The 13,469-nt window shown below is 37.5% G+C and overlaps 1 protein-coding gene across 3 annotated transcripts in view; it reads left to right on the top strand.

Annotated features, from left to right (window-relative positions):
* ZUP1 (zinc finger containing ubiquitin peptidase 1) overlaps nucleotides 1-11,624 on the top strand; it is a 13,233-nt gene extending 1,609 nt beyond the window's left edge. The window contains exons 2-10 of one of the 3 annotated variants that reach the window (XM_072408794.1): nucleotides 931-1,618; nucleotides 1,988-2,098; nucleotides 4,558-4,676; nucleotides 5,893-6,061; nucleotides 6,512-6,700; nucleotides 7,230-7,398; nucleotides 8,398-8,552; nucleotides 9,282-9,502; nucleotides 11,434-11,624. In XM_072408794.1, coding sequence (XP_072264895.1) covers nucleotides 964-1,618; nucleotides 1,988-2,098; nucleotides 4,558-4,676; nucleotides 5,893-6,061; nucleotides 6,512-6,700; nucleotides 7,230-7,398; nucleotides 8,398-8,552; nucleotides 9,282-9,502; nucleotides 11,434-11,481 — 1,836 coding nt within the window. In that variant the 5' untranslated portion in view covers nucleotides 931-963 and the 3' untranslated portion in view covers nucleotides 11,482-11,624. Of the gene's footprint in view, nucleotides 1-926; nucleotides 1,619-1,987; nucleotides 2,099-4,557; nucleotides 4,677-5,892; nucleotides 6,062-6,511; nucleotides 6,701-7,229; nucleotides 7,399-8,397; nucleotides 8,553-9,281; nucleotides 9,503-11,433 lie in introns of all 3 variants that reach the window. The other 2 variants (XM_072408795.1, XM_072408793.1) reach the window with 2 other exon arrangements.
* The last annotated feature ends 1,845 nt before the right edge of the window (nucleotides 11,625-13,469 follow it).

Here is a 13,469-nt window from a genome sequence, read left to right as displayed (position 1 = left end):
ACCATTGCCAAGCCGTACGCTTCAGTATTGTTTCCACCATTACAACAGTCACCCCGCTCCAGGAATACTGATTCTCATCCAATTGTTTTATTTTATTTGTTTATTTCTCAGATGCTCTTTTAGGTAAGTATGACCTTAACTGTTATATTTAATGGCATCAAATAGTTTAACTTTGATAACAATCATTTCTTGTATGGTCGTAGAGTTGAATGAAATAAACCCATAATGTGTGAGAAAAAACAAACAAATATTTTGCATTTCTTTAGTAATACCAAAGATAATACAACTAATGATATTAGTACCAATAGTAATACTTCACTTAACTGTGAGCTGATCAATGAATCAGAAGTTCAACAATCATCGTCAGGCACCATTAGGAAGATCATTATTTACAAATGTATTATTCTTTTTGCAAAATTCATAATATTGGTCCACAGGATTTACAATTTTGATTTTAGTGGCTTGTGAGCTCCGAAAAGTTGGAAAAACTCGGCAATGGTAGTTGAAAGTCTGATTTGTTCTCACATAGGGAATGGGTACATGAGGAACTTGCTCAAACCAGAACATACAAAATCCAAGATTTGATTTTATTCAGATTCTTTTACCATAAATAGCTTGAGCTTGGCTAGTACTGGCCTAAGCAGCTCCTGGAAAGTTCATACTAATTAACCAGGGGAGCCCTTTGAATCCATGAATATCATTCACCTTTTTATGATTTAGGAATGAGATGAAATCTAAACTTTATATGTTCTTCCTTTTGCACTTTCCTCTTGGTATATCAAGATATAACAATGCTACGAACAAGGTGATTACTTGGTAAAGATCCTCTGCGGTGAGACCGCTATCAATATGCCTTTGATACTGTACTGTAGCTGAATGTGTAAAGAATGAACTTGTTGGTGTTGATCATTTTGCTCTTTTATTAGGTAGACTTAATCATCACTTTTGTGTGTGACCTGCAACATGCTCATTTGTGACATATGTACACAAGAAGTGCCATCCGAAGATGAACTGAAGAGCCATTTGCTTTTGGCACACATGGAACGAGACAGCTGCTGCCCTTTCTGTGCCATAACTGGAATCACGTTTGATGAGCTTAGCTATCATATAAATACAGCTCATGCAGATACACTGGAACCATGGAGTAGTGATGAAGAAGAATCAGGGAAAATTCAAGCAACAACTTCTACCTCTAACCACGTGGAGAATCCACAAAAAAAAATAATTGACTTGAATCAAGAAATAGAACAGACTAATTGTAAACTAAGATTGCCATTTAACACTAAACAGAACAATGGCACACAACACAGCACTGTGATAGAATGTATTGAGTTAGAAGAGAGTGAAGCCTCTGGGCGTTCCCCAATAAATTGTAGTTCTATGTCTGTTAGCTCACCTCTGTCTTCGGTGCGGAGTTCGGAAATGTTCACTACTAAGTCTAATAGTGAAGTTTATGAGAAAAGTGATTGCCAAGCCAGTGTGTCTGCACAACATATTGACAGTAATGGGGATACTGCTATGGAATGTCCCTTTTGCTGCAAAATAAAAACATCAATTGAAGAACTTGAACTCCATGTAAAAGTTGAACATGCAGACCTGATCAACACTCCTACCAAAGGTAATATATCTACTTAATGAGATGCCTAATATTCTCATTCCAAAAATCATAACAAATAGCCCACTGACAGCTTTATTTTTCTTATTTCAAAAAGCATAACAAAATAACATCCCACTGACAATATCTTACCTTCAGCCTATCACAGTATTACAGAATCTTGCTAGAAGACATGCAGCATCATTTAGCCTTTCTATTCTCAGGCTAAATTTTCTTGGCCCACCTTTGAAGTACATCTAATCTAAACATTTTTGTGTATACTATGTCATTTTTTACTTTATTAAAGTGTAAATGTTTTGTCTCTAATATTGCTTAAAAAACGCTATATACAGTGAATGTGCTTGTTCAAAAATGTTCTTTTTGCTTTGTTAGAAACTTCCAGGCAACAACTTGAATGTCCCATGTGTTTCCTTGTTTGTGGCAATTCCCAAATCCTGCAAGAACATGTAAATCTACATTTGGAGGAAAACCTTTCTGATGAAGGTTAGTTTATAATGTTATGTTAGCTTTTTTCACATAAATCTTTCTTGGATTTTTGTGGGATTAGCTCACCTGTGGAAAAAAGAGTTCCAAAATGACCACCTTACTGACAGATTGTGGCAGCAAGGTGGAATGGTCCCCTTATTGTTAATATACTGGATAAATAAATGAAAATACTTCACAGTTAGGTGGGGTTCCCTGTATGCTTCATTATTATTATTATTATTATTATTATTATTAATAAACAGGATTTATATAGCATATATATATAACATGTTACGCAGAGCTGTACATTAAATAGGGATTGCAAATTACAGACTAATACAAACAGGGATATAGGAGGAGAGGACCCTGCCCCTAAGAGCTTACAATCAAGTAGGTGGGGGAATTTCACACACAATAGGATGGGAGATATGTAGTGGTGGGAAGTAGTGATGGTTTCAAAAGGCAGAAGAAGATGGGTAGGCAAGTTTGAAAAAATGGGTTTTGAGCGCTCTTTTAAATGAACAGAAACTAGGAGCAAGCCGAATAGGATGAGGAAGACCATTCCAGAGAATTGGGGCAGCTCTAGTCTTGTATCTGTGCGTGTGATGAGGTTATGAGTGAGAAAGTCATTAGTATGTCATTGGAGGAGCCGAGAGAGCGGCAGGGGGAGTATTTTTTTACCAAGTCAGAAATGTAAGTGGGACAATAACTGTGTAGGGATTTGAAGGCAAAGCACAGGAGCTTTAATTTGATTCTAAGGTGAAATGGAAGCCAATGGAGAGAAGTACAAAGAGATGCAGCGGAAGAGAAGAGGTGGGAAGGATGGGTGAGTCTGGCAGCAGCATTCATAATAGATTGTAGAGCAGAGAGTCGGGTTAGTGGAATACCAGCGAGAAGGATGTTACAGTAGTCCAGACGGGAGATGATAAGAGCGTGTACAAGGAGTTTGGTGGTCTCAGGGGACAGGTAGGGGCGGATTTTGGAGATGTTGCGTAGGTGAAAGCGACAGGAGCTGGAAATGTTCTGAATATGGGGGGTAAATGAGAGGGCCGAGTCAAAGGTGACACCAAGGCAACGTGCCTGAGGGGAGGGCCGAATAACGGTGCTGTTAACAGTTAGATATATGTCGGGGGGATTTGGAATTATCATACTTCATGTGTGTGTGTTTTTATTTATTTATTTATTTTTTTTACTTCAGTGGTATTGTCTATTTTGCTAATCACAATAAGCAAATAACAACCTGACTCAAAATATTCCATCAGTACAAATACTCAAAGGTGCATGTAGACAAATGTGGGAGTAATGAACCTGTTAAATTGTGAGGTATTGCCAGATATACATAATTTGCAGATTGGCAAATAAAAAAGACCCTTGGTAACCAATACATTTCTGCCCTTGGTGTTCCATCTTAACAAACTTAGAAATGCTGCTTTACTTTAACATAGATTGCTATTTATTTACAATGTTTTATTCCTAAAAAAATGTGTTCTTTGCATTGCTATCCTAATGGTAAATTTTCACTTTCATATAAACTGATTACTATGTGTTTCTACTACTGAAAATAACAATGTTCATTAGCTTTTAAAGTCTAAAGATTTGGATCTCGAGGCCAGGAAGGGCTTCCTTAGGAATAATAATGATTCCTGATCAGGACTTGACATCAAACAGAAATTTTGAATATTACTTTGTGAGTAAATAGTAGTCATGCCCTGGGGAGTTTTCTATTTCTATCTAAATCTGATCTCACAGTACCAAGACTTTCAGTGAAAACATTTGATGGGTATGAGGAGTCTTGTGATAATCCCAAATTACAAAGCTACTTCATACATCACAGCAGCCACAGTGGATGCAAATAATTCATTGTGGAGCTTTATTATTAATATACAGTATTTATATAGCGCCATCATATTACGCAGCGCTGTACAAAGTCCATAGTCGTGTCACTAACTGTCCCTCAAAGGAGCTCACAATCTAATGTCCCTATCATTGTCATATGTCATTAATGCAGTCTAAGGTCAATTATGGGGGTAAGCCAATGAACCTACTTGGGATGTGGGAGGAAACCGGAGTACCCGGAGGAAACCCACGCAGACACGGGGAGAACCTGCAAACTCCATGCAGATAATGTCCTGGCTGGGGATCGAACCTGGGACCTAGCGCTGCAAAGGCTGGAGTGCTAACCCCTGAGCCACCGTGCTGCAAATTTTACCAGCATGTCACAGATGCAACAGAATCTTGGATTCTGCTTAAACTATACATTGCATTACAACACAGTCAGTATAATGGGATTTTTATGGAGGATTTTCCTAGCAATGTTACTTTCAGGATTTTGAGAGCAATGTGCTATTGTTTTCACTAAACTCTCACCATTGCTGTATTTTTGTACAGCAGGAACACTACTAATGCAATGACAAATTAGATAGTCACGTACTGGATTCTTCTTTTTCTTGATGCCTAATAATATTTGTGTATTACAGCTTCTGCTGACAAAGCTTCCAATGATTTATTGTTGGCCAGACAGCTACAAGCTGAAGAAGACAAAAAACAAAGAGCAGAAGAATCTGAGAAAGAGGCAAAGGAATTTATGAAATTGCAGGTAGTAACATTTTTTCTGTTTTAACTGTACATAAAAATGTACAACTACTTAAGAAGACATATCAATATTAATGCTCACCTGACCCTGATCCATCAAAAGCACTGCCATCTTCTCCCTTTTTTCTCTTCTGTATCTGATCTTTGGCTATCTTGATTGACCGGGCCAGGATGATGTAACTCATAATTATGTAGCTGTGCAGCTCAGCAGAATTGTGACATCTGGAGGGTGATCAGGTAGGTAAGTATACTTATTGCAAAAAGAAAATTGCCTGTCCTTTTCTGCATTAAGCACCTGCACAATGCTAAGTTTTTAAAGTGGAATTTATAGTTCAACTTTAAATTGACAGCGCCATTCCCAGCCAGTACAATTGGTGAACTCCAAGTGTTCCTCAGAGTCTTTTTGCATTTTATTCTTGCAGTGCATTTTAATGTAGTAAGTAAAGACTATTCTCTTGCAGCATGCAATCTAACTTTTATAAGTTAAGCTAATCATTTTAAATAGCATATACACATTGCTCTGAACGCTAGTTCCAAGTCCAAGATGGGCTTGTCTGCTTAACAGTGTCGTGATGATATTGGATAGGAATAAATAAAGTTTATATTAAAAAAAACAACACATTAAATTTAAACAATTTAAGGTAGCAACAAAACCTAAAAATCACGCTAAGCCTTCAAGCACTTTGTGATGCCTTACTTTAAACCAATCCTTGTATGCTTATACAGCTACCTTAGTTTCTAAAATTTGCAGGAGACCTTGAGTGCTTAAATTGAGATCAAGCCTCATACTTTCCTGGAAAAAATGGCCTGCCCTTCAGCTGTCAAATACTGGGGTGCCCAGTGCTGTGTTTTGACATTGGAAAGTTTAATGAAAGCTGATGGCTCTCAAAGATCAGACCATGATGGTATTATCGGACCATTAGGGTGGGGAGATGATGCCAGCTAGTGGTATGCGAGAAAGTGGTACAAACTCATAGCTAAGCTGTCTGTCAAAGGTGCAAAAATAATAAAAGTGGCTGGATGGCACTAGAAATCTTATAGCCAGTAATACATCCTTGCTTGTTTTCACATTGTTTTTAACAGCATGTTTAAGAATGATAGCAGTTAAAGTTACCAGTTAAAATACACTATAGGGAGAAATCATAAGGGAGAACTGTTCATATGTATCTTTTAAGTGTTTTTGGGATTCCTAATGTGTTGACCTACATCTTTTTAAACAGAAACAGTTTGGGTTACACAACTCTGGGGGCTATCGACAACAATCTGTGCAGAATCTACAAAGAGCCGTGGCAAGGGGACGTTTACATCCTATGGAATTTCACCTACAGAAAGCGCAGATAATGGAATCTATAGCTACTGGTGTAGATGATGGGAAAACAAAAACATCAGGTTGAAAGTTTTTTTTTTCATATCTGGGTTTGCCTATTTCTTTACTGTGGGCTGATGTAGCTGTAGGATTTTTTCACATATATACATGATTGAGGTAAAGAGCTGTTTGATGTCTATAAAACCTTGATAATATTATCTAAAGACAGTGCAACACTAATGTAGTTAAATTAGGATTTTCAAATACTACAGAAGGATACAAAACCAGTTCCCCCACACAGTAGTTTAGAACAGTAGTGACTGGTCTTTATTCATGAAAGCTCCTGCATATTTTTCAGGAGTATTTTGCACTGTGAGATAGTCATCAGGAAATAAGTAAGAATACACACCCCTATTATTTAGACAGGGTTTGATTTTCCCGTGGGGGCATTCCTTTATGGGTCTTATATGAAGTAGCAGTCATTTATCTGATACTGATATTGTGGTATTATCTCTCTACTTTTGTTTAAAAAGGAGTTCTGGAAGCTCTACATCAATATTATAACAGTGCTGCTCCTGAGGTCAACCGTGTCTGGCTCTGCTCTCCAGTGGACCATTTCAGTAATGGTGCAGGGGACGAAGGATGGGGCTGTGGTTTTCGAAATTTTCAAATGCTTCTGTCTTCCTTATTGATGAATGACTCCTATAGGAACTGTTTAGAAGGTATTTACATAGAAGATGCCTTTTTTAACATTTTTTTTACTCTTTTATAGAAAGTATATATTTGTTTTTAAAAGATCTTATTCATGAAAAATGTTGATATGTGGACCCCCTATATCCCTTCCAGGGCTGAATATTGGTCAGTTTATGGGATGAACCAATTGTTACTAGCTTTATTATCATTTGTTACACTGATAACTTTATAGCTGAAGTTGTGTTTGCTTAAAAATAGGCTCGATGGTTCCAAGCACTCTTGAAATTAATTGTAGATCACTTCAAAGTTTCCTGCAAGAATGTTACGTCATCCAAAAAAATGTAGTTTTACATAAAGCTGGATGAGTTTAAATCTTGGTACAGATCTATGTTAATAAAGTATATGTCAAGTCAAAAACGTTTTGAATAGAGTGGGGAAAAATTTGAAATGTCAATATTTATTTATCTGGGTAATCATTACAATTGACACAGACAACAACTTATTAAATAGAAAGTTTTTATCATAATTGTTTTTAAATAGCATGTGTATTTATTTCAGATTGTAGGTATATCCCCTGTATTCCCAAGATTCAGTCTTTAATAGAGAATGCATGGAAGGAAGGATTTGATCCACAAGGAGCCTCTCACTTCAATGGAAAATTACAGGGTACACAGGCTTGGATTGGAGCATGTGAAATTTATTGCCTCCTGACATCCCTGCACATAAAGTAAGTTTTCTACATTAAAGTCATACGCCTGCGTTTTGCTCTTTTAGAAGCAATATTTCCTTAAAGACCATCTCCGTTCTTTTTACGCTTGTGCATTTTTTTTTTTTTTTTTTTTTTTTTTTTTTTTTTTTTATAGAATACCTTCCTGAAGTTTGGGTGATGTCATTTTCTGGCACCCTGATACTTTGCTTTCAGTGGCTCAGTGTAGAAAAGTTTTCAGGGCACCCTACAGTGGGATTTTGAGAAGTCACCCAGCTCACAGCTTGTTTGACTGGCCTCAACAGGAAATCTGGCTTCTACAACAGTTATCAGGCAGCATTTCTCTGATGATATATTAACCCCCCTAGCATTCTAATTCTGTCAGTTTTTTGATGCAAAAAGTGATCCTAATTTTTTGCATAGAAATTTTTGTTTATATTGTGGACCTGTTATTTTTAGTATTAACTCCCGGGTATGATAATTATATGTATGTATTATATTATAATCATAAATTGTGTGACTCGGGATTACAGCTCTTTGCATGTAAAAGCCACCCCGAGTCACACTGGGGATTACCGCTAGGGGGATTAAGTTGAAGTTTCCAACAATAAAGTTGGGCCTGGACAGCAGCTTTAATTCTTCTTATGTTACTTCAAACCTCACATTAGGTTAGAATGTGAAATCCAATACCTAATTGTTCCTTGATGTAATATGGAGTACTTGACTAGGAAAAAAATATTCCAAATGCAGTTGTATGTGCTGCTTATATAAACATGTTAATCCAATAATCGAAAAAGCAGATATGTTAATGTTGCTCCACAACATCATATTCGCGTTGCATCCAAGAGCATAAAAAAAGACTTCACAAATGCATGGTAGCAGCAAAACACATGTATATACAGAAGCCTTTCTATGCATAGAGCATAGGCATGTAAGAACAATGTACACCGAAACTTTTCTTTTTCAGTGATGTGATTTGTCCTCTACAAAATGTAAATAATGTATTTTGTATTTGTATAGGTGTCGGATTCTTGATTTTCACAGGCCAAGCAGCTCCTCAGGCACACACCCTCTCTTGTTTGAATGGGTTCTAAATTACTATTCATCTGATGCTTGTCATTCTGTAGGCAAAGTCGTGTGCACCACCAAACCTGCAATTTATCTACAGCACCACGGTACTGTTCAACTCTTTTCCCTGCCTTTCAATGAGCAAAATTAGAATTTTTTTTTTCGTACCTAAAACCCTATACTTGTATATTACTGTTGTTTGGACACTGCAGAGGAAGTGGGGTGGGGGGGAGCTTCATGTTGGACGGCACAGTGATAATTAGACACCTCATACCTGGAATAAAAAGTGGAGGTAACACAGCAAAAATGGTGTCTCGTAGTATCATTTTTATCTAGTTTCAACTTCTGTAACTTCATTTAGGTATGTAATAACTCTAGGACAAGTCAGGCCATTCCAAAGTTTACACCAGCAATGCTAGCTTCCATATTTCTGTTCTTTTAAGCAGAACTATAACCTACTTTACTCATCTGTCTCTGCTACTCCATCTTCTTCTTTCTTCACTTGCCATTTTCACTCATTTTGATTTGCTGGGCTGGGATGACATAACGCATTAATTTATTACCAGCATGCGCAGAGGAATCTGGGAATGCTGGGTATCCTGACAACCAAAGCTAAAACTGCACATGCGCAGCTCTTTCTACAGTATTGTGATTTTGTATTCTTAAAGTTACCCTTCCAGAATAGATACATATACTCTTCAGCACTTTCGTTTTCTTTTTTGCCTTTTTAAAAAGGCCAAATGTCTAAATAAAAAAAAACCGCTGTGCTGAGCGTGACCTGTTCTGTTGTGCCATACTACTTGAATTTTCCATTTTCTTTTTTTCGAAAAATACAGGTCACAGCCGCACAATAGTGGGAATTGAGGAGAGAAAGAACAAATCCTACTGTCTTCTAATATTTGATCCTGAACATCCACCGAAAATCTTGCAGAGACTGACGACGCATAACATAGATTCTGCTGCTATGAAACCCCTCAAAAGATATTTACCAGGTTTGAAGCATGAGCAGTACCAAATCGTGGCAGTGGAAGGAGCCCTATCACCAGAAGAAAAGGCAGTAAGTGTAAATGTATTTATGTTTTTTGTAAAGTACAACTCTGGTCTTGCACTAAAGGTATGTGCTGCAGCACTTACAGCATAAGTAAACTCCATTGCATGCTCTTCCAGTTTGGGTTTGCCACATGTGCAAAATATTCATCATAATTGCAGATTAGGGCATACTTACCAGCTGAAGTCTCCCCTCCTTCAATGCTGCAAAGTCAATTGTCACCCCTTTGGTGCTGCTGACATTTTCGGCCTGTCTTCTTCCAACTTGAAAGACTTTACCCATCTTTGTTTTCCATGTGGGGATGACATATGCTTAGGAGCTTTTTCATCTCAGTATGGAATCTTGCAAATCCTTTACACTGTTCATATGTGGCGCAGTATACACAAATAAAAAGTCCTGACAAGCAGACAGATAGATCTCTACCTGCACTGAAAATAAGTCTGCCTGCCTGGACTTTGAGAATAGGGAAAACATTGGGATGACAAGATACTGTGGATTACTTTTAACTGTGATGGTGAATGGAACCTGTGTTAGGTCTGGGTGGGAATGGGAGCTGGATAATTTACTGCAATCGGGCACTGGTCATAATCACAAGTTACACTTGCTACAAGTTGCGCAATTGCTGATGGATGCTTACTAACTTGAAACACCAGATATGTGGGGGACCCACATCTTCTGCCCAGAAACAAAGGGGAGACAGCAGCAGCAACTTTCTTGGCAAAGATGCAGTTTGGGAACACTAAGAGCTTGGTTTATAAAACGAGGGATCTGACAATCTCTCAAACATTCCATAGTGGGAATAAATTACATTAAAACACATGGACCTGCAAGATTCCCATGAGGAAATGTTTAACCCCCCCCCCTCCCCCCCAGCATTCTAATTCTGTCTGTATTTCCATGCAAAATACGTTACATTTTTTAATGAAAATTTATTTTACATTGTAGTCCTTTAATTCTTAGGTATAACTCACCGAAATATGTCCAATATTTAATAATAAACCTCAAATAAAAAAAACACAAAAATCTTAAAAAATAGTTAAAAAAATAGTTAAACATGTAATATAGCTGTACAGTAGTATGTATAATATGTATATTATATCATGATTTCTTTGTATTGGACTCAATACAGCTATTTTGTATTGAATCCAATACAAAATTATTTATTTATTATTAATTTCCGGCGATCCTCCTGCCTGCACTGACTCATGCACCAAAGAGAGAAGATGTGTCCGGAGGAGCTGCAGGGACCAGCAGGACGTCGGGGGATGACAACGGAATGAGGTAAGTGGGGTTTTTGTTTTTGACTTGTGATTTGGGATTACCACTTTTAGCATGTAAAATCCACCCCGAGTCACACTTGGGATTACCGCTAGGGGGTTAAGGGAATGTCTGATTCACTGTTTTATGAATGGAGCCCTAGGCCCTATTTTTGGGAAATTCAGCCACTTACACTACCTTATCCTTCTGCTATACTTCTCCCCTTTTTAATTGCTACCACCTATGTTTTAAACAGCTGTGCATACTACCACTATGCTCACCACTCTGTAACACTGGGCCTGTAATGCAGATAACATTTTGTTATTAACACTCACCCAGTAAGAAATGGCACCGAATCTTTAAAGATCTCGACCTTTTGTGTGTCACTAGAGAACTTGTTTTCTTAAAATCCTTTTTGCCATGTATCAGCCACAGAAATCTACATATGTTTTCCATTCATTGGATGGCACTGCTGCACCTATGACAGGTATGAAGGCTCATCACTACAGATAAAATATATGTAGGTGACTTTTTGTCTCCTCCTTGGTCATGTGACATAAATGTAGCAAAGGATGCAAAAGCTGTATTTTAATGCCACACACCATAACCTATTATACAACATTCATATGTATGGTATTTTTTTCAAACACAAATTAAACTTGCCTTTTTTTTTTTATTTCAAGGTACGTTTACAAATGACAAAAATCTTCAGAGCTGAAAGGATTCCTTGACGAAAGCTAGAGGCTTTTTAATAAAATTATTATGAATATTTAATGTATTTTTTGCATTTTGTACATTGTCTTTATAATATTGTTCAGATTTATTGTTGTATGTGCTAATATTAAATGTGTAATAAATTTTATAAGACTTGTTATTATTTGTCCCTTGTTTTTTGTTGTTTTTTTTAGTTAAACTACCATGCAGAGTATACATTTTTTTCTAACTTTTGTTAGATATCAGCTCATTGTTTAGCTCTATCTTCTTGGGATTGCTCACCAGGACCCTATTTGCATTGAACTATGTTCTAAAATCCTAAAAAAAATACATATTGGTTATTTGCATTAAAACAAAATATTTTCTAGTATATTTATGTGCTAACTTATACAAAATATAACTAAAGAACATACATATAGTGTGGGGAAAAAAGTATTAAACACTAAAAAAATTTTCAGTAAATATTTTAATAATGGGGGTATTGACATGAAAATTACACCAGATGTTGGCAATAACGCAAGTAAATCCACACATACAAAGAAATCAAGGCAAACAAGTCCATAATATAAATTATATGTAATAATGGAGAATGGCACAGGGAATACCTCTTGTATGAAGAAACTCGTCACATGATGTGATTTTGGCCCATTCTTCCTCATAAAGTCTTCAATCCTTGATTGTTCCAGGGGGCTCTTCTATGAACTCCGATTTTTAGTTCTATAGTTTTCAATTGAATACAAGTTGGGTTCCAGCAGCTTTATTTTTTTTTCTCTGAGACCATTTCAGAGTGTTCTTGGCTGTGTTTGGGATCATTGTGTTGCTGAAATGTCCACTCCCGTTTAATCTTCAGCATCCTGGTAAATGGCAGTAGATTCTTATTTGATATCCCGATACATTTCTCCATTCGTCTTTCCTTCAATTATAGGAAGAACAGTACCATATGCTGAAAAACAGCTCCACACCATGATGTTCACACTTCCAAACTTCACTCATCTTCTGGGTTATGGCCCTAACGGTGCTCAATGAAACTTTCAGAACTTTAGAAATATGTCTATTACCAACTACCAAATGTTTTGTAACAATACGATTGTGATGGTCTTGAGAGCGCTCTTTGCTTTTACCATCATGAGATGCTTCTTGTGTGATACCTTGGTAATAAGAGACCTTTTTATAGGCCATCAATTAGGACTAAACCAGCTGATAATAATTTTCACTGATAGGCCGCATTGCTTTCTAAATACTGACAGATTCCAGCAGGTCTCTTAGCTTTCCATGCTTTTTTTGTGCCTCATTTTCTTCATGTGTTTAACACTGAACACATGAAGGTCTGATATTATTTACAATCTTTCTTCGAATAAGTATGGGGTACTATGCGCAGCAGTACTCATTTTGCAGGGCAGCCAAACTCCTATCCCCCAACAACAATTTTAAAAACAGGTTTTGGGGATGAGGCCCAATCCCACAATTGCTAAAAGAGCATGAAGCTTAGTATGGACAGGAAAAGGGGACACCCATGCTCACTGTCTCCTCCCCTTGTATGGATTTTTATCACCTTCTTTGTTTTGTAACTCGTCTGAGGACTAATGGTTTCTATTGTCCTTTGGCCACATTGTTGATTCTCTTACTAAAGGACCTGCTTGGGTCTTGGCTGTGGTGATAGGCAGGGGTGTAGTGAGGTGGGAATGCCCTCACTTTTTCCGAGAATAGGCTGTCAAGAGAAGGACCCCGCTGGAAAGATGCACTGGTCAGAACCGTGGACCCCGTCCCTCATACAGATTGCAATGGTGGGAGGGTTGTCTCTCTGAACACAACTCGCCCACTCCCTCATCGCAGGCATAGACCTGCGATGAAAGAGTGTGTGAGTTCTGATATCATGACTTCACTCTAGGGGAAGTTTCTTCCGGTTTGAGTGACACATAGGCTGGGGTGTAATAGGATGGGCAGGTACCCTGCCCCCACTTCTTTTTTTTTACGACTACACTCCTGGTGATAGGTTTATTAGAAC

This window comes from Pyxicephalus adspersus, chromosome 4 (genome assembly GCF_032062135.1).
Source record: "Pyxicephalus adspersus chromosome 4, UCB_Pads_2.0, whole genome shotgun sequence".
In the NCBI taxonomy this organism is placed as follows: domain Eukaryota; kingdom Metazoa; phylum Chordata; class Amphibia; order Anura; family Pyxicephalidae; genus Pyxicephalus; species Pyxicephalus adspersus.
This window is presented reverse-complemented; position numbering and strand designations above follow the sequence as displayed.